General features: G+C 41.0%; 1 protein-coding gene across 8 annotated transcripts in view; it reads right to left on the bottom strand.

The window, feature by feature from the left end:
• Positions 1–1,337: 1,337 nt before the first annotated feature.
• Dgkh (diacylglycerol kinase eta) overlaps positions 1,338–24,812 on the bottom strand; it is a 208,161-nt gene continuing 184,686 nt past the window's right edge. For 4 of the 8 annotated variants that reach the window (XM_052190878.1, XM_052190880.1, XM_052190879.1 and 1 more), the window contains 6 exons: positions 24,447–24,552; positions 21,581–21,673; positions 19,597–19,716; positions 18,829–18,937; positions 17,230–17,360; positions 1,338–11,572 (listed from right to left, as the gene is read on the bottom strand). In XM_052190878.1, coding sequence (XP_052046838.1) covers positions 11,486–11,572; positions 17,230–17,360; positions 18,829–18,937; positions 19,597–19,716; positions 21,581–21,673; positions 24,447–24,552 — 646 coding nt within the window. In that variant the 3' untranslated portion in view covers positions 1,338–11,485. Of the gene's footprint in view, positions 11,573–17,229; positions 17,361–18,828; positions 18,938–19,596; positions 19,717–21,580; positions 21,674–24,446; positions 24,553–24,812 lie in introns of those variants that run through there. The other 4 variants (XM_052190882.1, XM_052190883.1, XM_052190885.1 and 1 more) reach the window with 2 other exon arrangements.

Below are 24,812 nucleotides of genomic sequence, written 5' to 3'. Positions count from 1 at the left end.
AATCAAAATAACAAACCATCAAAAATTACACGGTTAGGGCTCATGTGACACTTGATACATGATCTCTCTCGCATGCGGCCTCGATCAATGACACCATGTTATGAGGCAGCAGGGATTTAAGTAGGACAGTGAACTGCATCAGGATGGAGCAGTATAGGGTGCAAAGAACACTGGACTGTAGTTCTTAGAGCTGCTTTTACCTGTGGTGTCCATCTCTCATTGACAATGTCCAATGCCCATTCTTTTATTAAAAATATCATTGCTAAAGAAGTATCAAAGCCATGGTGTAAGGATATTCAAATGGGTTAATACTAAACTCATGGTGTTTTGCACACTCACTGTAGACATAATGGCATAAACTAAAAGTCACTGCACTCTGTTAGGAGGCTACTGGGTTTTGCTTTATTTTTGTCATAGCCTCTTATCCTTGTGTCTGGCCCCACCCTTGCGGCCATGACACCATGCAGATATTGTCAGATTTTGTGAATTTACCCATCGCAGAAGCAGGTGACAGAACACCAGATCAAGAGCAAGGAACGATCCTAGGGCATCTGAGTGGCTCGTAGTGTTCCCGTCAGCACTAGTTAGAATTCCTGGCGAAAATCCTAAAATGCTGGCCTTGGAAGCCATTAGCTTCTGAAAGCAGAAACTGGGTCTGGTGATTATCTGAGACTTAGCTGCACACACAGATTGAATTAGTCTGTAGGACAATACAATTTGCATTTGGAAGTGATCTGATGTAACGACTCTGAAAGTTCATCAGAGTCAGACAACGTCTTGGGATCCTCACATAGACGCACAGAAACACTGGCTAAGAATGGTTTATTTTTAGAGGGACACTAGACTACTCTTTTGGAGTCTAAGTTCTGGTTTGTCTATTTCCAAATACAGTTAGGATGCATATTTTGTATTTATATATGGACAACTGTTAAAAATGAATGTGACCTAACATTATCTGGTCCTTTGATTTGACATTATCATTTCCAATTTGTCCACTAATAAATATGTACTGTTCCTACACATTCTTGAAATAATGAAAGTTTTGCAGTGGAGACAGATCATCAGGTGTCTGGAGGTGAGAAGCAGTTAAAAGCACAACGGGAAGTAGCTTCAGTCATAAATGGGCAATGAGGGGAGTCTTGTGGATGACTCAACTGTTGAGTAACTCGACTTTTATCAGTATCAGCATCCTGGCTCTGAGACCATCTAGACTACTGTCGGTTTTCAAGAAGGGTATGTATGTGTGTGTATGAGGGGGAGTGTGGTTTAAGGTACTTTGTATTTTTCTTACAACCATCTCAATGACTCCCCCCCCACCCCCAGAAAGAGCGCAGACCTTACACCTTCCAATGCAGTCTTTTTATTTGAGAAGGTCAATCTGGAGGCAGTGCCCTTTGGGAAAGACATCTCTCATCATCATGGACATCAACCATTACTCTCAGCAAAGTACAAAAATACACACATCAGTGACTTCCTTACAATAAATACAGAGTCATGCATCCCACGAGAGAAGGCACCGAAACTGGTCACTTAGTAGTCATAAAAATTATTAGCTACATTAACAAAGCCACCCAAATTATCTGTACAAGGAAATGTAACAATATATTCCAAAGGTGAAAACACATTAAAACATCTTTAAAATAGTATGCAATAAATATCTCAGTTCTCATATAGATTTTTAAAAATTATGCCATTGTAAACAGCATGTAAACAAACAAAACTCACGTCTTATCATTATTAAAAGTAATTAGAGCCAAAGTTAGAACCTCTGCTCTGTCAGGTCCGTTTCAATGGCAAGTGTGCTAAGCTGGGAAAAGTTTCACTCTTTTCTGTAGCAAACAGAGCCCACTGTGTAAGAAATAGGCAGACTTTATCTGCATCTTTCAGATATAAGTATTTAGTTTCAAAACAGACTACGAAAACGTAGTAAATTCTTAGCTATATAAATATGGCAAAACTAAATTAAAACTATCTTTTGCAATATAAGGAAGAGAAGGAACTACGCTGTTAGGTTTTTACTGTGATGGTGACAGGTGGGAAATAAGTTCTATTTTTATTGAAAAGCAAAATGGACATGCTGGGTAGAAGGGCACGGCGCCCAGCCCTCCCTGCCCCCTTCTTTTGTAGAACATTTACAAAGTTGAACTAAGCATAAAAGTTATCAAGTTGAGACCTTTCTTTTGCTAAGGGGTACAAAACTGTGTTCCTTATTTTATATGATATTTTATATGATGGGAAATAGTGATTTCAAAATATGCTTATTGAAATGTGAAAATACAAACCAGTAAAAGCCTCCAACCTTACTAGCAGGAAAGATGAAGACAGTTTATTTCTTCATTCTTAATAAAGGAAACCTATAGCCTGTCAATAAATATTCAGAAGTCAGTATCATAACACAAGTGTTTGCTGTGGTTCATCTATTTATCAGAGCCTTGTGGGATTCATAGACTCGCATATTACCAATGCTGAGATAACGGGCTTGCTCCCTGTTAAATGCTATGACTTCCTGCCTCCATCAAGGATACCTAAGGTAACACCAACCCACTTCAACCAACTTCAAATGGCGCCTTCTGATCTCCTTCAAAGCATCACTGTGTGACCTCCATCCTCTCCTGTCGCCTCATGGAATTTGCTAAAAATGTCATGAATTTGTGCTTTCCCCAAATAAACCTGAGATTTATTCCTGTTCTACAAACTTGTGTTCAGCGCAGTCACTCTAGCAGCAGAAGCAGCAGAGCGTGGGGTTAGTGAGGGGCACTCTTGATCAGCAATGGCCAGAACCGTGGCTGACATGAAAATAGAATAGTAGTGGAAATAAAACTGGGATTGCTTTGTGGTGACGCCGATTCAGTTAGTTGTGGAGGGGTTTGGTGTGGAAGGAGACATGGCCAAAATAACCCAAGAGATGCTTTTGTTTTAAAGCCCTCCTAATTTTTAAATAGACTTTTGAAAGGTCAATTTGAGAACAAATTTAAAGTCTACAGACAAGCGTCCTGAACTATTCTACCTGTATCCTCAGCATCTAAGCGAGTGCCAAGGTTACAAAGAAGTTGGAAAAGTTAACCAAGCGCCTCGAAGAGGCATTGGTTAATCATTTAATCATTTAATTGACTAGTGTTCATTCAAGTAATTTAACTTAGCACTGTGATAACTGTTATCATTACTTGGGGACATGGTAGGATGGCTTCAGAGAGTCATACAGGAAAAGGGGCCTGTGGGTAATACCAAATTTTTAGTCACTATGTTTTATAAGGGTAATGATAGACACAGATCTTCCTATATTTGTAATACAATAATCATTAACAGTAAATGGCCCAAAATCTTACAAATTTCATCTGTGCCTTCTTAGGCAAACACTGTCTAAAAAATTCACTGTTATTAACTGTTTTTTTATTCTTTTCCAAGTTCATAATCAATATATATTTGTCTATGAAGAGGTATAGTCAGTGTATAGAACAGAAAAGCAGTCTGCAGGGCAGGTGTATGACTTACAAGCAAGATTTTGGCAGAAATGGTGAAAATTATGTCTCACTTTCAGAAACAAGAATTCACATCTGACAAATTTCTGATGTAAAGAAATGTGATTATTATATGAGGCTCCTTGACAAAACAATTGCTTTTGCCTAATAATATTCTGTTTGCACCAAAGGCATGCGTCCTTGCAAGATCAAGACTTTGAAGGTATTTTGGTAATTTGCGACAGTATGAAAATAAAATTAAAAAATTTCAGTGGGAAGTGTGTGTGTGTGTGTGTGTAAAGCGGAATATGACATTAACAGAAAAACTTTGAATATACATGAGACGTGGGTGAAATATTGGCCTGACAGTTATCATTGAGATGGGTTAAACAACCACCACCATCAACAAAAACTCTACAAAAAACATGCTGTAGGCAGCTGAAGCAAAGCCATTACAATTTGGAGGCCGTCCAGCAATGCTTCATAGTAGGTTGAATTTGCACTGTTTCTTGGACGAGCTGACTTGTGCCGTGTCATTCTGCCAAGGTATAACCCCCCATGCTGGAGCTGCTCTGCATTCCTGAGATAGAAAGGCTGACAGAAGGGAGAAGCAGGGCTAACGGTGGCAGGGCAGGCAGCACTGGGCTTCCTGACCTGCCCTTTGTTCCCCTGCACTGTGCTCCATCAGCCATTCTTGAGGCAAAGTTCTAGAGACTGATTCACGGGACAGGAAAGTCTACTTGATGACTTTGAGCAAAGACAACACAAGGCAAATTGGTGTCCCTGTACTCTGGGATGTAAGAATGCCAGTAGGAGATTGAATGTGATGTCTCTTCTTGGGGCAGTTACTCTAAGGAAATAGTCAGGGCCTTCACTGAAAGCTATGCTCATCTCAATAAGCTAGCCATTTAACATGAATACAGAAAACCTAATATGCGGACTAAGAGACCCATGACCCACTCATTCAGCTTCGCTTCCATTTTGTTGTGGTTGTTTGTACTACTGCACTGTTGGGAGTAAACCAGGCTTTCACACTTGCAGTATAAACACTCTGCCACTGAGACTTGCCTTCCACTTTTATTTCCATGTGAAATGCCAAGGGTAACCAGATAGGATCATTTCCTTTTCGTGTCATAACTGGAATGTCTTTCTTTATAATTAAAATGTCACTGGAAAAGACACAGTAAATTTAGGTAGTGTGGATGATATCTGTCCTTTCTTGTTGTAGAAGGCAATTTGACTACTTGTAACTGGCAGTGTTGGACAACCCTTAGAACTGAGGACCCAAGACACCACAATATATTAGTATATAGAGGACACAGTGGACTGGCGACAAGGTGTGACCAAATGATCCAAGAGGTGAGGGGAAAACAAGCACTGTCTCAAAGGGAAACATCTCACAGCTAACACACTTCACGGCTCAGCTAGCTCATGAACATGTCTCCTGTTCATCCTAGGGACTGAGTCGCCTTTGCCACGCCCTTTAAAGGAACCATCCGAGCCCCCCATGCCTGTGTCTATTCTTCATTGAGAAAGTACAGACAGCTCTGCCCTGGGAATAAACATTGGCAGGAACTGTTCTAAATGTATAAGAGGTTAGCTCACCCACCCCGATGGCTTCAATTTCTGCAGTAAAATGGGCTCCCCAGAGAGTTAATTAGCTAACTTCTAGCTAGGACTTCAGACTTGAGCAGTGGGGTGCTTTCTGAGGTGCAGCACTCACCACACTACACATTTTATGTGTGTTCAGTCCTTCTGTAGTACAAAGAGAAAGACGTGTTCAAACTCTTTGTTCCTGGGACTTGCCAAACTGCCTCAAGTTCCTGCAATATCTATGTTTCTAAGACATTCTCACTTTTTTTTCTATCCTCAATTAATGCATCTATGGCAGGGAAATATAAAGCTGTCTGTTATTAAAAGCAAATCAATTCTTGATCTCCCAATGGGTTTATATGACTCACAATTCACCTGCTGTTTACATTATAAAACAGAAGGAAAACAGTTGGATTTAGGAATTAAAGTGATTTATTTGCTCTGCAACATTCAGTAGGAATTTTGGTCCTCTTTTGAAAAACAAGTGATTCTGTGTGGTGTGTTGGGCAACTGTATTTTAAATGTCTAGGCTTTTACATTTGAGTCAAGAATGCATCCAAAGGAAATAATGAAAAAGTCAGCTAAACTTCCTGGCTACTTGATGGTAATAAGCAAAGGTTATCCACATGGCTTCCGTTCCCAGTGTAGCCCAAAGCCAGGAAATGGGTTTCCAATGCTGACTCTGGAGCCAGGGTTAGATATTAGAGGTAAGACATTTGTGGTAGGATTTAAGATTCAACGTTAATCGGAATACCACATTGGCTAGTGAAATCACAGACACGTCCCCACCTCAAGAATTAAAAATCCCCCAATACAAGGAAAAAACTTACAGATTGAAGACATAACATATTCTGGGCAAAATATTTCCTAATGGAGCTCTTGACCACATTACCCATTTTAGCCTTTCTTTCTGCTTTGTGCCTTTTTAGAAATAAAAATAATCTTGTAGAAAAGTTCCTATGACTGGTAACTCTAACTCAGTTACCTAAGACAGGAGAGAAATTTTTTTTTCATTTTTCTTTTTCTTTTTCTTTTTTTTTTTTTTAAAGAAGGAATACACTGGGCGTCTGTTTCACAGAAATGAGCATTTCAAGTATATAAGTCAACCATTAACAGAGCTATTACACTCCAGGCAACAGCAGTACAAATGAAAGGAGCTTGACTATGTGTTCTGTATAAAGAGTACATTTCACAACATAATAAATAAGGGACTGATTTATACAACCGTTCTAAGTAATACTGTCAAGGGACAATGCTCACATCAGCACTGTCCCGCAGAGAGAAAATGAAAGATACAGTTCTTGCCTCTAAAGCCACAAAATATACAAAGCTTTTGTATCTGCTTGTTATTAAGTATTTTTATCTGCCAAAAGTCTTGCAAACTCAAATACATCTTGGCAAGTTTGAATAACCAACATGATAATTCTTTTTTGGTATAAAAAGGTAAGAAAAGCTTTAGTATGAAAATTAACAACACCAGTAGGAGAAAGCTGTTGTACAAATAGAGAGTTAAACATACAAGTGACTTTTATGTCTCCTAAAGAAAAGTCAATCTCATTTAAGCTTGACAGTTTGAAAATAATTTTCATATTTACCAGCTCTAGATAAATATATCACTCCAATGTATTAGTCATCTTCAGTATATAATATATAACTCACAGAACGGTGAGTGTTATAATCCCCAAGCCTGTCACAGGATGAGCTATCAGCCTCCAGCACTGTGAGAAAGCCTCAGCTGCTTCCACAGTCACTGCTCAGACTGTAGACACGGAAATGGCTGAGCCGTGTGAACAATGCTACCATCCAAAGGGAAGGGTCACAAAAGCCCCTTCTTCTGGTTTGCTTATGTATTGAACTGCATTATTCTACTTTGATAGCATCAGTTGAGTGTGAAATGTCTTTATTTTAATGCATTTTATAAGTAACCCTGTGTTCTCTTGGGTTTGATTAATTTACTCTTGAAATGTAGATAATATGAAATGTCCAGACTATTTACAAAGTCTTATGCATGGGTAGCTAATAGGAAATATTTTTATGTGGATTTTTAAATAAATTTTAGGCCATGGTTTGGTTTTTTTTCTTTTCCAACTAAAACTTGGAAGTGCAAAAAGAAACAGAAGCATATTAAATAATATAAATATTATATCTTAGATTACATAAATGGAAATAAGCTGCTCACCTATAGTATATAATATGTAATGTGGAGTCTATCTTAAGCAGTGTTATTGAGTTAATGCAGCCTTGGTTTAATTTCTTTACCTGAAAATGACAGAGAGTACTATACAAAACGGTAGATACAGTCCAGCTGTCTTCAGCTCTCTGTTCTCTGTATCAACAATCCTTTATATATTTTCTTCTAACATAAATATCTCTAAACAAAACTTGGAAAACAATATAAAGAAAAACAATGTTTGGCTTATTATATATAGAAGAAAAACAATTACCACCCTTTACAGGTTCTAGTTGCTTCGTTGTGAAGGAATCCTATTGCTAAGGTATCATTACCTATGGGACAGAGACTGTGACACAGAAGTCACCTGAGGGATGCCACAGCAGAAACAAGGGAGAGGAAGGGCTTGCTTCCCTTGGGTGGGCAGTGAGAGAAAGGGAGACCAGGAGGCCACTAGCAAAGCAGTCCCAGTGGTCTGCAGTCCCTCTGAGGATGCTTCATTTCTGATTCCTTTATTCCCACCTGTACTGGATAGGGTTTGAAAACTGACATCTCTTCTAAGCAATTATAAACCCCATATCTAATAATCTTATAGCTGACAGACAGAGAATGTTCCTATTGAGGTTGGGGTTGGGTGGGCAAGAGAGACTCCAGATGTTAGAATTTAAAAAGGGATTGATTTTTACAGCTAAGTTAAAATTGATATCCCTAAAGAATTCGTCCTGGGAAATGAAAGTTGGCAAGGTACTCTAGTTCACCTGCCCGTGTAAATGACGTTAGACGTGATGTATATTTTTTTCATTTTTTTCAATTAATAGCCTGTCAATTCATGTAAAAATAGACAGATTATATATCAAAGAAGCCAGGAAGTTATGTTTGGGTCATTTATATTAAAATATAAAAATAATTAAGGGACAGATTCCTGACAATAAATCACTGGGAAAAAAAAATCTCAGTATAGAATAATTTGAATTTGGAGGTCAAAACATACTACCTTAAAGCAACTATATTTAAGGGATTTTTGAACCATGTGAAAATCAAGATATGTTATAAGATAACGAGATCCAAATCAAGCAAAAATATGCCTGCTTTCAGAGTTCAAACGGCACACTCACTTTTCTTAACAATCTTTCTGGTTCTTCCCCCACTTTTTTGCATACCTAAGGACTCACTTAACAGGCCTGGGCTGCTGTGTCCCTTCGAGCATGAAGTAAGTCCACAGGAGACTCTTCTGATACAAGAAAATGAAAGTGTGCAAGATGAAGGAGGAGGCCTAATCTTTATCTCAGTCCACGCTCTTCTGGAATGGTCAGTGTGAATTAAGTCATGAGCAAGAACGACCTAAGCCAATTGTGGGACCCAGGAAGCTTAATGTCCCCAAGGGCTGGAGAGGCCCCAGAAATCTCATTAAGAGGAAGACTCCAGAAGCAGGCCTGGAGTGAATCTGAAGTTCTGAGTACCTACTGTTGTGTGTATGTGGGTAAGGACACCGTGGTGGGAAGATGGAGGTCAGAGGACAAGATTGTAGGTGTTTCTCTTTCCACCTGCATATGGCATCTGGTATCAAAGCTGTTGCCAGACCTGCTGAACCATCTTGTCAGCTCCGACGGCCTGCACTGTTGTAAGTTTCCAGATAACATGAACGCTGGCCGATGCCCATGGGCCACAGATTGGGTAGCAGTGATGCTGGTTCACTGCTGTCAAATGAAATATTTTTGTAATGGTCGAAATGTTCAGCATTTGTGGTTACAGGGCACTCAAAATGTAGGTAGTGCGACTGATAAACAGAACTTTTAGCAGGAATAAACTTAAATTTAACAGCCACAGATGTCCAGTGGCTAAAATGCCAGACAGCACAGGTCTGATCTGGACGTCCACTGTTTCCATCTTCTCAACTACAGCAGTATCTTCAAACGGTCTAACCTACCAATTCATTTCAACTGTCTAGCAAGCTGAAAGTGTATTTAATCCCCACCCCCACATTCGTCATGGGGCAGCTGATGGAGAGACATGAGCAGGAGACAGTAAGGATGTGCATGGGCACGAATGGGAACTGCCTAGTCACCTGGAGAACACTCAGCTCTCTTGCTTCCTGGGTGGAGGGGGTGCAGATGAGATGCTTCAGAGAGCTATAGCCGGGTGCACACCTGATCAAAGCCAGCCCTCTGCACTCCCGGATGTGGCTAGATCCTCATAAGGATCCTCATTCTGACACCTCAAGTAGGATTAGAGCTTCTCGGCGACACTAGCAGAGATGAGGGAGTCTCGGGAAGTACACTGCTGGTAAGCCAGTGTCAGAACTCACTGGAGTCTGACCCACCAAGGCATGGATTAGAGAGAGAAATGTTCACAATGGACAAAATCGTTCATCTAAAGTGTCATCTTAAAGAATTTCCATCATCCCAAAGCCATTCCACTTAAAGCTTTCATGAGTCAGGATTTTACAGAATTCATAAAAGGTGTTAGCTAGCAGGAACTGAAAAGATTACCAACAAAAACAGCCAATCATTGTGCACCCCTAGGGCGGCAGCCATTAGAATGTCTTTTCTATTGACAATGATGTATTTGGGAGAAGATGAAAACTCAGTAACGTGTTAATACACCCTTTATATACTGGAGTCCTCTCCCCACCCCCACCCCTTTCTCTTGAACAATAATCTTGGGAGAGCTCTGGGATGATTTTTCATGGGAAAAGTATTTAAATTTGGGTATTTTTTTCCTAGTGAATATCCAAGTTAGAAGTAAAAATAGAAAACTAAGCATTGGGCAAATGATTGTCTAGAAAGTACCATGGATACTATATGTCAAGACAATATATGTCAGTAAGTGCACACATGCAGTTAAGGTACATGGCAAGTGTGTACACATGTATGGATCTATTGAGCACCTAGCATGTTACTCTATCAAAGCCATCTCCACTGGGTCAGCAACCCTGCTTGCTTCTCTTATATATAGAACTTTCAGATATTACAATTAATTTTTGGCATATAATGACCAGAAAACAATTTTTTTTTTTTACTTTTTTAACATGTACACCTTTGGCTTTCAAATACTTGATAATTCTATTGAGAGACACTGACACATAATGATTTAGAAAAAGGGAAATAATATCTACCAGATAGACTATCAAAATGTGAGAGAATAATACAAAAAGCCCTTAAGAAACAAAATGAAATCCCTCCTATTGCTGAGTTCCTGTCAACACTCACCTCAGCTAGTCCCCAGAACTCGGTGTAGGAATCTCAGCCTAGACCTTGGAAAGTTCCTAGATGTGAAGTCTTACAAGTGCAAGCAGAAACTCAGAATGGTTATTAAAATGAAATGAAAAAAAAATTGGAACAAACGGTGGGAATTTGGGTTTGGAAAGTGGGAGTAAGTTTCATTAGGCAACAGAACATGTAAGCTTCTGAAAACGCCCAATAATTCTCCTTATGTGCACACCCGTGGTTTGGCACAGGCAAATGATTTGGTTTGCACAAGATGCATATCATTTGTTGATCATGGCACAGACGAACATTCACAGAGTCTTAGGTACGGAACATTTACTCAAAAGTGCCCTTAACCAACCAAAAAGTGCTTGGGTAGTTGGGTGGTAATAAATTAAATTTCATTATAATAGACGTTAAAGCTATTTGAAATATTACAATAATATATATGACATGCAAGAAAAAGAAAGACAACTCAGGCAAGGATCATCGTGCATCAGATTTGCATCAGCCACAGGTGTGACGGGTTGGTCTCACCGTATTTTTTTGACCAGTGGATACTGGGAAACTTAGAGTGAAAAAAAAGTACAACTCCTATCTTTATCTCCTAACCAGTGGCTTCTAGGGAGGAGCCGACGCCTTCACTATGAAGCTTGCGGAGTTTCAGCTGCACTCTGTTAACACAGCTGCAGGTGCACATAGGAACCTCCTGTAGGCCCAGATCTAAAGACAATGGACAATGGGCAAGCAAGTCCTCTTTTTAGACAAGGCAATCATGTCTGCTCCTTCTTCCACTACTGTGAGCATTTTTTTTTTTTAGCATGTCAGGTTTGCACAATGAGAATGTGGCTTAGTGGAATGGTCTTTTTTTGGCACAAAAATTATTTCCTGATACCTCAAATCAAAACTTTCACCCGCAGCAAAATATCAATGGAGAGAGGTGCTCCAGAGGTGCTTATCTGTGCAGTAAATCACAAGAACAGCCAGTGCCTTCCAAGGACTCTGTATTGAGCGGCGAGGACTTCTCTTCTCAGAAATAGCACCAGTGTGGTCACACCTCAGATCAAGCTGGGGGGGTTCCTTTCAAGCTCTTTAATTCCCTGGAGAATTCGCTTCATATGACCCACTTTCGGAATCCCCAGGTCCTGAAAAAAAAACAAGAGAAAAAATTAATAAAAAAGGAAAGATAGAAAGAAAAACAAAAGTAATAGGAAGACAGGGAGAAAAGAGACAAATTTACCAATAAGCATTTCAACTAGTAATTTGCATAATTAGCATCTACTTCGTTTTATTAACAGTTCATATTGATCGGCTCTGGAAGTGACAGCTAGAAAACTAAGTTAATAAAACAAAAATAGCATGATACAGAAAAATGATCAGTCAATAAAATGATACCATACCCCATGCAAATCTCTCTTAAATGTGATATTTTCAGGAATTATGTACAGCTAGGAACAGTGTTCCAGAGTCAAAACTAATATGGTTTCTTCCTCTCTCTTTTTTTAAAGAAAGACTGGCTCTCTTGTGATCTGAGCAGCCGATGGAAGACAACTGGACTTTTATGGCACAGGTTTTTATCCTGTGTAAACATGCATGCACACACACACACACACACACACACACACACAGATTCTTCTTTCTTTCTTTTCCTTTTGTAGACAAGGCTCTGCTATCTTGTCCAGCTTACTCTTGGACTTAGTGATCCCCCTGCCTCAGCTTCCCAACCTTTGGAATTATGTGCTACCACACCCAGTTCTTGAGCTTTATTTAATCTTGTGCATATTAAACTTAAGGTTGAGGCTAGCTAGGCATGGTAGCACATGCCTGAAGCCCCAGGATTTATTAGTCAGGGGTTGGGGATAACAATTTCAAGGTCATCTTTGGCTACATAGCAAGTTTGGGACCAGCTTGGGCTATATGAGACCCAGGATTTGGGGAGGAAAAAAAGTGAGGTTTAATCATAGAGGAAGATACCAGTGCCCACTGCCTATAATTTAAATTGTAAATTTATTTGTATTTGCATCATGAGTCCTGATTTGATGAGACTATCTTATTGAGTAGTATGTGTGTGTGTGTGTGTGTGTGAGTGTGTGTGTTTGTCTGTCTGTCTGTACACGAGTGAGCTGGGCGTGCACATGCCACGGTGACCACGTGGAGCCCAGAGGCCAACTTTGGAGCTGGTTCTCTCCTCCCACTGTTTGAGGCTCTGTCTCTCTTGCTGCTTAAGTTACTTTGCAGAGGTCCTAGGCCAGCTGGCCTCAACCCTCGGTGCTTCTGATTCTCTTATTTTTCTCTCCTGTCTAGACACTCCCCCAAGAAGTTAACTACAGGATGACTAAAGGGAAATGTCCTAAGAAAGCTCACCCAGTTCTACAGTGTAGGCCCGGATTTATTTTTGAAGTTATAAGGGAAGTGGATGAGACTGATTTGAATCACACACATGGACGCAGCACACACACACACACACACACACACACACACACACACACACACTCACTCCCTCTTGCACTTCAGAGCAGTAGTAATAACCATTCTAAACCCTTCTAGAAAACCATTTTTCTATAGCCAGTGCAATTCAAGCCTGAGATAATTTTAGGGTAACAGTTTTATTAAACTTAACTGACCCAGAAAAACAAATGTTCTCATATGCTATCTAGGTAAACAACATTAGTCCTAAGGCTATTTCCACACTTCTTGGATACGTGATAAATAGCAAACCTAAGGGCAAGCCCAACTTCAAGTCTGTTGCATAAATTTACAATGCAAATGAGTGTTTTGATGGACTAGAGAGTTGACTCAGTGACTGAGGGCTTGCCACTTTGCCAGAGACACAAGTTCAGTTCCCAGCGGCTTACATCTACCTGTCACTGCAGCTCCAGGGACCCTAGGACTTCTGAGGGCCTCCTGGGCACCTGGACACATAGCATACACTTACAGAGACATACACATAAACAGAACTTCTTTTTTTTTTTTTTTTGCAAAAAGAACATAAATGCTACTTTTCAGACTTCCCATTTGAACAGAAGATTTATTCTGTGGACTTTGCAATAATACTCTGCTTATAAAATATATTTAGATATTAACTATCTTATTTTAGGCCATACAAATACTGCCTTCTCCAGAACACAAACTTTGCCTTTGATACTCTTCTCAGAATTACTGCTTTGGTACAATGAAAGGAATGTTTTCTAAAGGGTACCACAGTTATGCTGGGTTTGTAGTGACAGTCTCTTTACTCTGACCAAATCCAGTATCTTCATGACTTCTAGTTATGATAAAAGATTTGCTTTGACATTTGACAGGGCTTTCATTTCAGTGGGTATCATATACTTGTATCACTGTATACTTATTTTTGATGTGTATGTGTTTATGTTTGGGGATGTATGTATATAGACAGATATGTGATTTATTCATGCATGTAGAGGCCAAAGATCAACATGGAGTGTCTTTTTAAGTTGCTTCCTCCTTAGTTTTGAGACAGGGTCTCTCTGAGCCTAGGGATCATTGACTTAGCTAGACTCCTGCCCAGTCTTCATCTCTCCAGACCTTATGGTAGTTATCATATTCCTTATTACTGACTTTGTTTCTCTGGATGAATAGACATAATTTTGCCAACAATTCCTTTGTAGATTTTGGGTTATCCTTCCAGCCACCCATATGCAACTTTCTGAGTGTGTGTGTATGTGTGTGTGTGTGTGTGTGTGTGTGTGTGTGTGTGTAGGGGAGAGCAGAACTCACTATGCCTTTACCATCTTCTCCAGTATTCCTACTGGATTCCAACAGGGGAAAGATCACTGCCCTGCCTCTTCCTCTGCTAAAGCATGGTAGAAATGTTCCTCTTAGGTAAGTTAGGCTGTCAGGTTGTTATCTTTGGTTGTTCAGTAATCTCCCACGCTAAGGAAGAGATGCTTAGGCTGAACTGTGGGAAGGAGTTAACTGGGTGAGGGGTAGTGAGACGTAAGTCATGAGCACACGTCTTCATGGTCAGAAGCAGAGTGCAGAGTGGATGGGCCATGGGCAAGTAAGGGGCCAGGGACAAGAGGGCGAGTAAACAGGCAGGCCCTCCGGGCCTCCACAGAGATGGGTGCCACCATTCTCATAAGAAGGGGAAGCTTCTGGAAGGCCCTAAGTAGACAAGTCATGTAGTTCGTCGAAGATGACAACATATAGTGGTTCAATATGGATTATAGACTGGAGAGACAGGAACAGTGAGATGATCTTCCACGGAAGGGTGGGATGCGGGGTGCAGTGTGAAGGAAATGTGGGATGTGGGGTGCAGTGTGAAGGAAGTTCCTGGGAAGAACTGAAGGGCAACAATGGAGCAGAGTCTACAATGTGGGAGTTTGGCTAGAATGGCAAGATGGATCAGGAAGGGGAAGACTCTAAAGCTGACTCTGGGTTTCTCTGCCTCCAGCACCTGAAGGGCTAGGGACATGGTTTAGCAAAATGCAGAGCTGGTGAGGAAACAGAGCAGGGGAGAATCAGAAGATGAGAGACCCTCTTGGGATACGATAAGATCTATGCCCTTTGTGATGCCCAAGTATCAGCAGCTAGTTGGTAACAGAATCCTAACGTTCACTAATGAGGTCAAGGTTAGAGAAGACTGTGAATCCCTGACATATTCATTAACAGGAGCTGAGGCAGGATGTGTGTGGGAGAAGCGTGTGTGTGTGTGTGTGTGTGTGTGTGTGTGTTTGTGTGTAGGTAGGTAATCCTTTCCCAGCATGTAGGAACTAGTCTATGGGTCTGCCGCTTCTGAAGCTCACACACAGGGAAGAGGGAAGCAGTTCTCCAGTTCTATGGTTTTGTGCTCCAGGAGGCTCCTTCTGTAAAAATGGCCTCTTCCCATCACCCAGACCCTATCTCAGAACCAAAAGTGTTAAGTATCAACGCTTATTTCTAGTGTCAAAGGAGAGAATATAACTGGCATGAAAAACACAAAGAAAATAAAACCAAGCCATGAAAAGCTAATGAGGACATTCAGTAAAGTAATCCTCCGCCATCTCCTTCCTCCTCGTGCCCCTCCCCCCACAGGTCACTCTAACTAATTTGGCTTCTGAGTCTATGGCAAATACTTGCTACACTGAATATGTGTTCATGCATACATACACATCTGTGTTGAGTATATATCTGTATATGTGTTCACACTACATGAACATGTATGTATCTATGTGTACTTTAAGATACACAAGTTCAGAACATGTATGATGTGAGCCTCCAGAGAGATGACACTGAGAGAATCTAGCAAAATCTATTAACCAGCAACTGGCTCTTCAATAAGTAGTGCAACCTGCCAAGGTCATTAGAAGCTGCACAAACACCAGCTATAATGAGGTACCACAGTTCTGGGCATGTGTCATGTGTGTGCACATGGGTATGTGTTCATTTCAAGTCTTGAAGTCCGTCTTTGCTTTGTAAGCTCTAACACTGTGTTTCCTGAACTACATCAGTTAGGACTAACAGAATAAACCATCTATTATTTTATTATTATCATAGCTAACAACGTTTAGTAGTAGTCTCCTTTTGACCTACTAAAGCACTGTACAACTCTGTAATAAAGATATGAACTTTACACTATCCATTACTTGGGCCAAGATCTCTACTAAACTACACAGACAAAAGCACAAGAGTTACCGACGAGCTATGTATTCTGGAACATTGTCTATTGGAAAAGGATTGTGTCACAATGTTATTTAGTGGAGTTGTAGAGCATGTTGTGAGAAAATATAGCAAACTCCCACTAGGCATGGTTTTCTGCATGTATATTTGGTAGAAACCAGACGCTGATGTATGTTTTCCTCCAGCGCTCCTGACCTTGTTTTGAGACAGGGTTTCTCATTAAGTTTAGAGATCATTGGCTAGATGGGCTGGCCAAAGAACTCTTGGGAATCCTCCTGTCTCTACTCACTCCCAGTTCTGAGGTTTAAGACGCACACTACCATGCTGCTGCTGCTGCTGCTGCTGTTTGCATGAGTGCTGTGACTGACCTGAGTTCCCAGGCTTGTGCAGTGGGGCTTTAGTGACTGAGCCATCTCTCTAGTTCCCCATCAATCTCGTCAAATTCTGGACAGAATAATCCCGCTTACGCTATCCTATTGCTGAGTCTGTACACAAAGACTAAACTGGAATTGCTGCTCGTCACCAATGAAGGTTTTCCTGCTCTGGCATATGACAGAGAAAGCAGCTAGGCATATTTTTAGCTCCATTTACTAAGAAAATAAAGCATTTCCTTTTGAGACTAATAAGACACCAGCAATGTGCCATGGGAAAGGAAGTTTTAATATACTGCCTAGTTATTAGTTATTCATGTGATCTTTCAAGTACAGCTTAGAAACACAGCAAAATCAGAGGACTCTAAATTATCAGTGCTGTTTCATCTATAATCTCATATTGTATTTTACATTACTTTTTAGTTAACCTTATATTCCATTCATTTTTAGTCTTTTCCAACAACAGTCATTGCCATCCATGCAGCTGCAACACAATGAGGTGGTAGAAGTGTGACCCACTTGAAAACATGAAGACAGTAACAGCCATGCCAGTGGATTCAGAGGCAACTTATGAGGTGCATGCCGCACTTCTGCTGTGAGAGCCAGAGAGTGGTCGTGACAGGAAAACACTGCTGACATTCTCACTGCAGAAGCCCGCAGGGACTTCAGACTACAAACAAATGTGAGAGATGAGCCCACAGTTGCATAACACAAGCCGAGAGCACATGACAGAGGTCTCTCGGGAGAAAAAGATTCTACATTGCAAGAAAAAAAATGCCAAAAGCCAAAGTGAAGCGCAAAATAAAAAATACCTTAAGATCTCGTCTTTCCAGATGCAAAAGTTCAGCCCCTCTGACGTCATGACGGATGAAGATTTCTTTGTACTCTCCCAAATTGAGCAGATCCAGCCAAGCAGCAACTTCCTCTGTGCCCCAATTCTGAACTACCAAAGTTAAAAGCAAAACCCCCTTAATGTCTACATGCGCGAAGCAAAGGTCAGCCAGAAAACCCGAGACAGACAGCAGGGGGCGCCAGCAAAGGGACGGTGAACGCGGATGCTTCGACGGGGCTCCTCGCCCCTCCCCATGCAGGCTACAGACTGCAAATGATACAATTATGACTAATCAAAGATGGGTGCCACCTGCACCCTCACCTCTGTCGCCTTCAGCCATAGTCCAGCTACTCAGCAAAACCACACAAATGTGTGGGCAATTAATTTTGCACCACGAGGTTCCATGAAGCAAAAATCAGAATGAGCTCCGGTGTCTTTCCTTAAGACTGCAGGTGTGTTTCATAAGAAACTAACTTCAGCCGGGCAGTGGTGGCACACACCTTTAATCCCAGCACTTGGAAGGCAGAGGCAGGTGGATTTCTGAGTTCAGGGCCAGCCTGGTCTACAGAGTGAGTTCCAGGACAGCCAGGGTTACACAGAGAAACCCTGTCTCAAAAGCAAACAAACAAACAAAAAAACCAACAAACAAACAAAAAATCTACAAATGCTAAATCAGAACCTGATCTGGGATTACGCTACTTTTCGGTATGAATAACTGACTGTTCTTTCAAATCTTTCATCCAAAAACCTACCTTTTTTTTCCCACTGTGTTTGTTTTTTAAACATGCCTTAATAACTATTCCTGTAGATGTAAGATTTTGTATCACTGTTCATAAAAAAAAAAAACACAAGACTAACTCAGAAGAATTTATAAAATTCTCCTAAGAATGTAAGAAATTCCTCTAAGAATTTGTAAAGTGATTTCATTACGAAAGGCAGATCTAGACATAGAACTCCCAAGGCACGAGGACAGACAGCGTACAGTTAACCTCTAAGGGATGGGGCTAGGGAAAGCAGCAGGGTACAGAAGACCTCGTCTTTGCTGAGAATGTAAGTAGTACACGCTTTGGTATTTATTATAAAAGGGTAGAACTGTGTCCTTAAAACAGGAACAAAGGCGATCTGGAGCTTCAGTGAAAACATATATTTAGCAAGCTGAGTAAAAAAAAAAGTCTATGTTCCCCTTATCAAAGCCATCTGGGTTTTTTTTTTTTTTTAACTCTGAGAAGAACATGAAGTTATTCACTGATGTCTGAAGCAGCTGTTGAGAAGATGACGGCCACTTTGAATGGACACATTGACTCAACTGGACAGAACAGAAACAACTTAGTGACGGCCTCCTCTTCGCCTTCCATTTATAACCACAGATTCTCGCCAGTAACCCGACATTTCCAGTCTGACATGACTTGCTTGGTTCAATGCGCCATCTTAATCATTTTAAAGTATACAATTCAATGATATTCAGTATATTTACAATGCTGGGAAGTGTTACCACTACCTAGTTCTAGAGTATTCCCCTATCCTCACCAATGACTTTTCAGCAGGTTATTTTCCCCCCCTGCACTGTGGGCCTACCTACCAGGCTGTGAACTTGTTTTCTGTTTCTGAGCCTTTTCCTTTTTAAACTTTGGCACTATGCGAAAGACTGTGCTTCTGTTGTTTCTTTTGGTGCAATCCATAGGAGGCTCCTGCAAAATTCAAGCAAAAAATCAAAACCAAAACCAAAACAACACTCTGTTAGCAAGTATAGACTAAGAATGGTGTCCTAATTAGGGGTTGTATTGCTGCGATGAAACACCATGACCAAAGTAACACAAAGAGGAAAGGATTTAAGTTTCAGCCTACACTTCCACGACAGTCCATTGCTGAGGGCAGTCAGGGCAGAAACCTGGAGGCAGGAACTGATGGGGAGGCCATGGAGGGTGCTGTCTTGCCTAGTGGGCTTAACTCAGCCTGCTTTCTCATAGAACCCAGACCATCAGCCTAGGGCTGGCTTTATCCACAAGGGGCTGGGCCCAGCCCCATCAATCATTAATAAGGAAAATACCTTACAGGTTTCCCTGCAGCCCAATGTAGTAGGGACATGTTTTAAACTGAGGTTCCCTCTTCCGAACAACTCTAGTTTGCATCTAGTTGACATAAAACTCGCCAGCACAAATAGGTTCTAAATCCGGAACATGTACTACTCTACTAAATGGCCATGTTCACAAAAAGGCCCTTCCTCTCTTAATGACAAAACATTTTCAAGAAGTATTCAAATGTCATTTCCCTGAAATGCCTCTTTTCAAAGGTAAGTTCAAACTCTAAAGTCTTGCCGTCCACATTCAACAGGCTGGGTTTGACGTACCTCGTCCTCATTGGGGTGAAGGATGTAATACAGCCAGGGGATCTCCGTTAGCTTCTGAAGTTCCATCTCCACGGAGTGTAAGGCACTGGACACCCGCTCTTCGTGAGGAGACTCCAAGTGCTAGTCACCAGCGTGAGAGAAAGCAAAGCAAAGCGAGACTCAGCGACCAGCTTCACACAGCAACCAGGTCACTCGGAGGTCTTCCCTTCTGACTCTAAGCTGGTCGCTTCTCTCCTAACTCCTAACCCCAAAGTCATGTATGTAATGGGTGTGACTGAATAATCTCCCCTCCAACACTACTGTGTTTAGTGTGTCTCTGCCCTCACACCCATCCCTCCCCCCTTCTAACTGCCCCATTCACTGCTTCCAAGCACGTATTTGTCAACCGTTGTATTTGTCAAAATTCTTCTGTCTTATAGACTTGTCCCATGGACAAATAACAGATTAAAACTAATCATGATCAAATACCTATTATATAAAAAGCACACCACACACATACACACACACACACACACACACACACACACACACATTCACACACACACACATATCCTGGCAAATCAAAAGAACATGTTTTAGGGAAAAATGAATCTGAGAATTTTATGATAAAGAACTATTAATAAAATCAGGAGAGAGCTGGTAATCTGGAACCGGATGTGGCTACTTTAAAGAGAATGTAATCGCCATTTGTTACTGGAAGGTAGTCGGTGAGGCTCTAGTCCTTGCATGCTTATTCACTGTACAGATTTAGGAAGGGCAACTGGCTTCGGGCACCTTAGTTTTCTCTGTTCCGTAACTAGAGTATTTCTGCAAATACTTTCAGCTACTCAATACCTTTTTAGACTATTTTGAAACCCTCAGTACTGACACTGATGTTCACAGAATTTTAGAAAGTTTTCGGCTTATCATTATTGTCTATAATAAGCATCATTTTGTTGTAGATTCCATGATACTATTTCCCAGTAGTAAATAAAAATAAGATCTTTCCCACCCTATTGTATGACGTTTACCATTTTCTTTTACTGTATGAACGAATATTTGACAACATTGATTAATAGTATTTTGTGATTGTTCTGGAAGTAAAATAACAACTTTGGTGCTCTCAAATATAATAAATTATTATCATATCATTATTGCTAAGACTTTGGGTAAAATTTACCGGGATATATTTCAAACCAAACATCTATGTTTGAGGATCACAGAAGATTAGAAATGGAGGGGAAAGCTCTTAAGTTTTAATATAATATAATCACTAAATATAATAATAATAATACATCAGAGCAAAAGAGACTCCTGGTATAAAGGACAAAGTCAGGCTTCTGTTTCTTATATTAATGACCTTAAAAGTCTTTCAAGTGACATGAAAAACGCACATCTCAATTTGAAAACTGGGAACCTTAATCACAGCCCACAGAATTTCTGGCAGGCTTATTTTGGAAAAGCAATAGAAGATTCTGGTTAACAAAAACAGTACCAGCAATCGCCAAGGCAGGGAATCCCCGATCCTACCAACAAGTAACCAATACTTCTTACGAGCTCTGCATCACAGGAGTGGGGTCAGCCACTTGTGGCCCAGGAAGCTGTGTTTCGGTTCCCTGGGGGAGGTGAGGAGAACTGGCCCAACAGAGCCTCTGGGCTGAGGAGTTTCCTTCATCAGATTGGCCAGTGGCAAGTCTGTAGGGCATTTTCTCAATTGCTAATTAATGAAGGAGGGCCCAGCCCCTGGTGGGCAGTACCATGCACAGGCAGCTGGCTCTAGGCAGCTGCACTTGGGCATGGAAGCAGGCCAGTAAGTAGAGTTGTTCTGTGGTCTCGGCCTCACTTCTGGCCCCTGGGATCCTGCCCTGACTTTCTTCAGTGATGGATTATGACCTGGGTGCTTTAAGATGAAATAATCCCTTTCCTCTCTAATTTGCTTTTGGCCACAGTGTATCACAGGCAAAGAAGCAAACTAAAACAGCCATCAGTCATTTCTTTTTCTTACCAAAGGAACCCTGCCCACTAGCAAAGACTCTGTTTCATTATACAGCGCCTTGACGTTGATGGCTATTTCAGTGGCAGTGTCTCTCGTAAGACTCTAGAAGAGAATAACAAAGATACATAGTTCCACATTAAGTTAAAATCCCCTCACCAATAAATTCTGTAAATCGTATTCTCATTATGAGTGATTTTCCAAAGAAGTACCAAAATTCTATAACAGATTCAAAATGTTGTACACAGGTTTGTTAATAAGGTCATCTCTGTTAATTAATAAATTACAGAATCAAAAGAATGACTAAAATGTATATATATTTACTCAGGATCACATCTCCTATCTAGAAGTACATATATGCTAAAACCAATAAATATAATGCTGTAAAAGTTAAATCAAATTAACATGTCTTGAAGGACATTATCCAATTACACAGACGGTCTTTGCATATCATGGGTTTCAACAGTGGAAGTTCAGTTGTGCATATTTTTGTAGATTTTTTTTTTGACAATTTGAAAAATCTTGAAGATGAATTGCACAGCTAAGAGATATCGGACTAGATTAAGAAAAAGTTAAACAGATCATGAATAGTAAAATACAGGCACAGATTAAACAATCGAAACATGGGGAAGGAGAGGTGCTTATCAGTTAGTTAAGAGAGCTTGCTGTTCCTACAGGACCTGAGTTCAGTTCCTAGCACAATGTCAGGTGGCTCACAACTGCTGAACTCCACCTCCATGGACCCCAAGGCCCTCTTCTGGCCTCCAGGGGTGTCACCTGCAGCCACCTGCATAGATCCCAACACAGACACGTAAACACACAGATGCACATACGGAGTTAAACACAGAATAAGGCCCTTTTAAAAATGTACTCGTGCACTCACAAAAATAGTGTCACTTTCAGTTGGGGAAAGTGTACACAAGTGTAGAGTGCACTATTACATCACAATTTGGCGAAATGAACGAGAACGGACATCACTACTGTAACCATGTCAGCTGCTCTCTGTCGCTCTTGTGGTAACTCACGGATTGACAGTATTTGCTTAAAGCTCTCTGTGACATGACTAATCTCTCTGCCTGAGCAGTTTTCCAGGTAATTCTGTGCTGCAGTAAAAGTGCTTTCCCATGATTCTTGAGCACCTCCCACCATATGTAATATATAAAGTATGCATTAAGGGGCTGGAGAGGTGGCCCGACAGCTGCAGGCACTGGCTGCTCATCCTGAGGATCCAGGTTCAATTTCAAACACCCACAGGGCAGCAGCTCACAACCATCTGGATGGAACTCCAGTCCCAGGAGATCTGACACCCTCTTCTGGCTTCCAAGGGTACCACATGCATATGGTGTACAGACACATATGGTGTACAGACACATACGGTGTACAGACATACATGCAGGCACATACTACATACTCATACACTAAAATAAATACATACATATAAAAATATAAGTAAGCAAAATCACAAAAAAGTATGTTTAGGTGATTTTTGAACATTACCAGTCAATAGCAGACAATTATAGTAGCCCAGCCCTGGGAGAGTCAAAGGTGATACACAGATTTTTCAGCTGGGCAGAGAGGGGCTTACCCCTCCGCTGTGCTTCAACTGCAGTTCTGTTTTCACTCAATGGTTCCAAATACATTGAGTTTTGAGCTTAAATAATGCGCAGTAACATTTAGTAGAACACTAGTTTGGATAATTTCAATTGAATAATTAAAAGAATAAAATAAAGATATCAGTTTTTTTTCTAGACTCCTATTGCACAGTAGTTCACATTCTAACAGTTATAATTACACCCATTCCGGTTATTGACACATACATTAAAAACCACAGAAGCATCAACTTAACAATTTACCAAAAAAGTGAAGCATGGTATCAGAGCCAAACCAAGAAATGACTGAATGTCTCTAACCAAGCTCATATGATCACTTCTAGGTTTGTCTTTTCTTTTAGATTCGGTGGAGAGGGTAAATCAAGAGGAAGAAGGAAGAAAGAAAGACAGATGAATGGCCTACGGAATGACTCAGGAAAGGTAATGAAAGGTGCTTGCCACCCAGCCTGGCTCAGTTTAATCCCTAGAAACCACCTTGTGGAAAGGGAGTATTAACTCTTGCAAATTGTCTTTGGATCTCCACATGTGCTCTGTGGCTACTTTCTATCCCCAAAATGAATGAATGAATGAATGAATGAAAAAATCAAATAAAAGCAGTAGAAAGACTTGAAAGGAGATGTCAAGGTGACAATTGCAAGTGAAATAGAAAGAAATGCAGGAAATGTAAGAGCAGGGAGATGATAGATGGATGGATGGATGGATGGATGGATGGATGGACAGGCAGATGACAGGAAAAGGCAAACAAAATTGTGGCCACAGACTTACTATAAGCTTCTTATAGAAACTCATGAAGAATCTGTGATCATTAGATTATCAACTTGACACAGGCGAGTGTCTTCTAGGAAGAGCAAGTCCCAACTGAGAAAACACCTCCGTCAGACTGGCCTGCAGGAAAGTCTGTGGAGCATTTATTTCTTGGCCAATGATGGATGTGGGGGCCCAGCCCACCGTGGGCAGTGCCACCTGAGTGGAGGTGGTCCTGGAAGGTACAAGGCAACTCAAGGGGAGCCTGAAGAGCAAGGCGGAGCAGCGTTCTTCCCGCCCTCTGCTTTGAGTGGTAAGCTGACCTCACGATGGACTGTGATGGAGACAAGTCAGCCAAAGAAAAAATGGAGTCTTCCCTCCTTGAGTTGCTTTTGTTTATAATGTTTTAACCACAGCAATGGAAAGACACTACTGTCTTTCACAGGGAGTGTCTCTACAGTATTTTACAGTAGATGAAATGCCAAAAGACTCTGCGGAATGAGAATTTACCATTAAATCCTCACCTCCGGGAAGCGTGGGTTGGCTTTGTTGAGGGCGTGTGAGCACGCATTCACCGCGTGAGCCAGCTCCTGCTCCAGGAGGCAGTGAATCGTGGCTGCGTCACAAATCCTAAAAGGAAGAACGAGCAAGGTAAACACTCAGGGGCATCACTGAACACTAGCTTTTTTCCTGGTCTGGAGAGTCACTGCTAGAAAGTGGGCAAGGCAGAAAACTGCATAGCTTTCAGTCACCAAGACGTCCACTGCTTTGTGGGTTTCCTGTGGTATTGCGGTTAAGCCCAGGACTGAAACATACAAAGCTGTTGTCCTATCAGATGCACTCCAGAATTTATCTTTCATTCTTAGAAACTTCAAAAGCAACACACCACG

Source organism: Apodemus sylvaticus, chromosome 8, assembly GCF_947179515.1.
Source record: "Apodemus sylvaticus chromosome 8, mApoSyl1.1, whole genome shotgun sequence".
Classification (NCBI taxonomy): domain Eukaryota; kingdom Metazoa; phylum Chordata; class Mammalia; order Rodentia; family Muridae; genus Apodemus; species Apodemus sylvaticus.
This window is presented reverse-complemented; position numbering and strand designations above follow the sequence as displayed.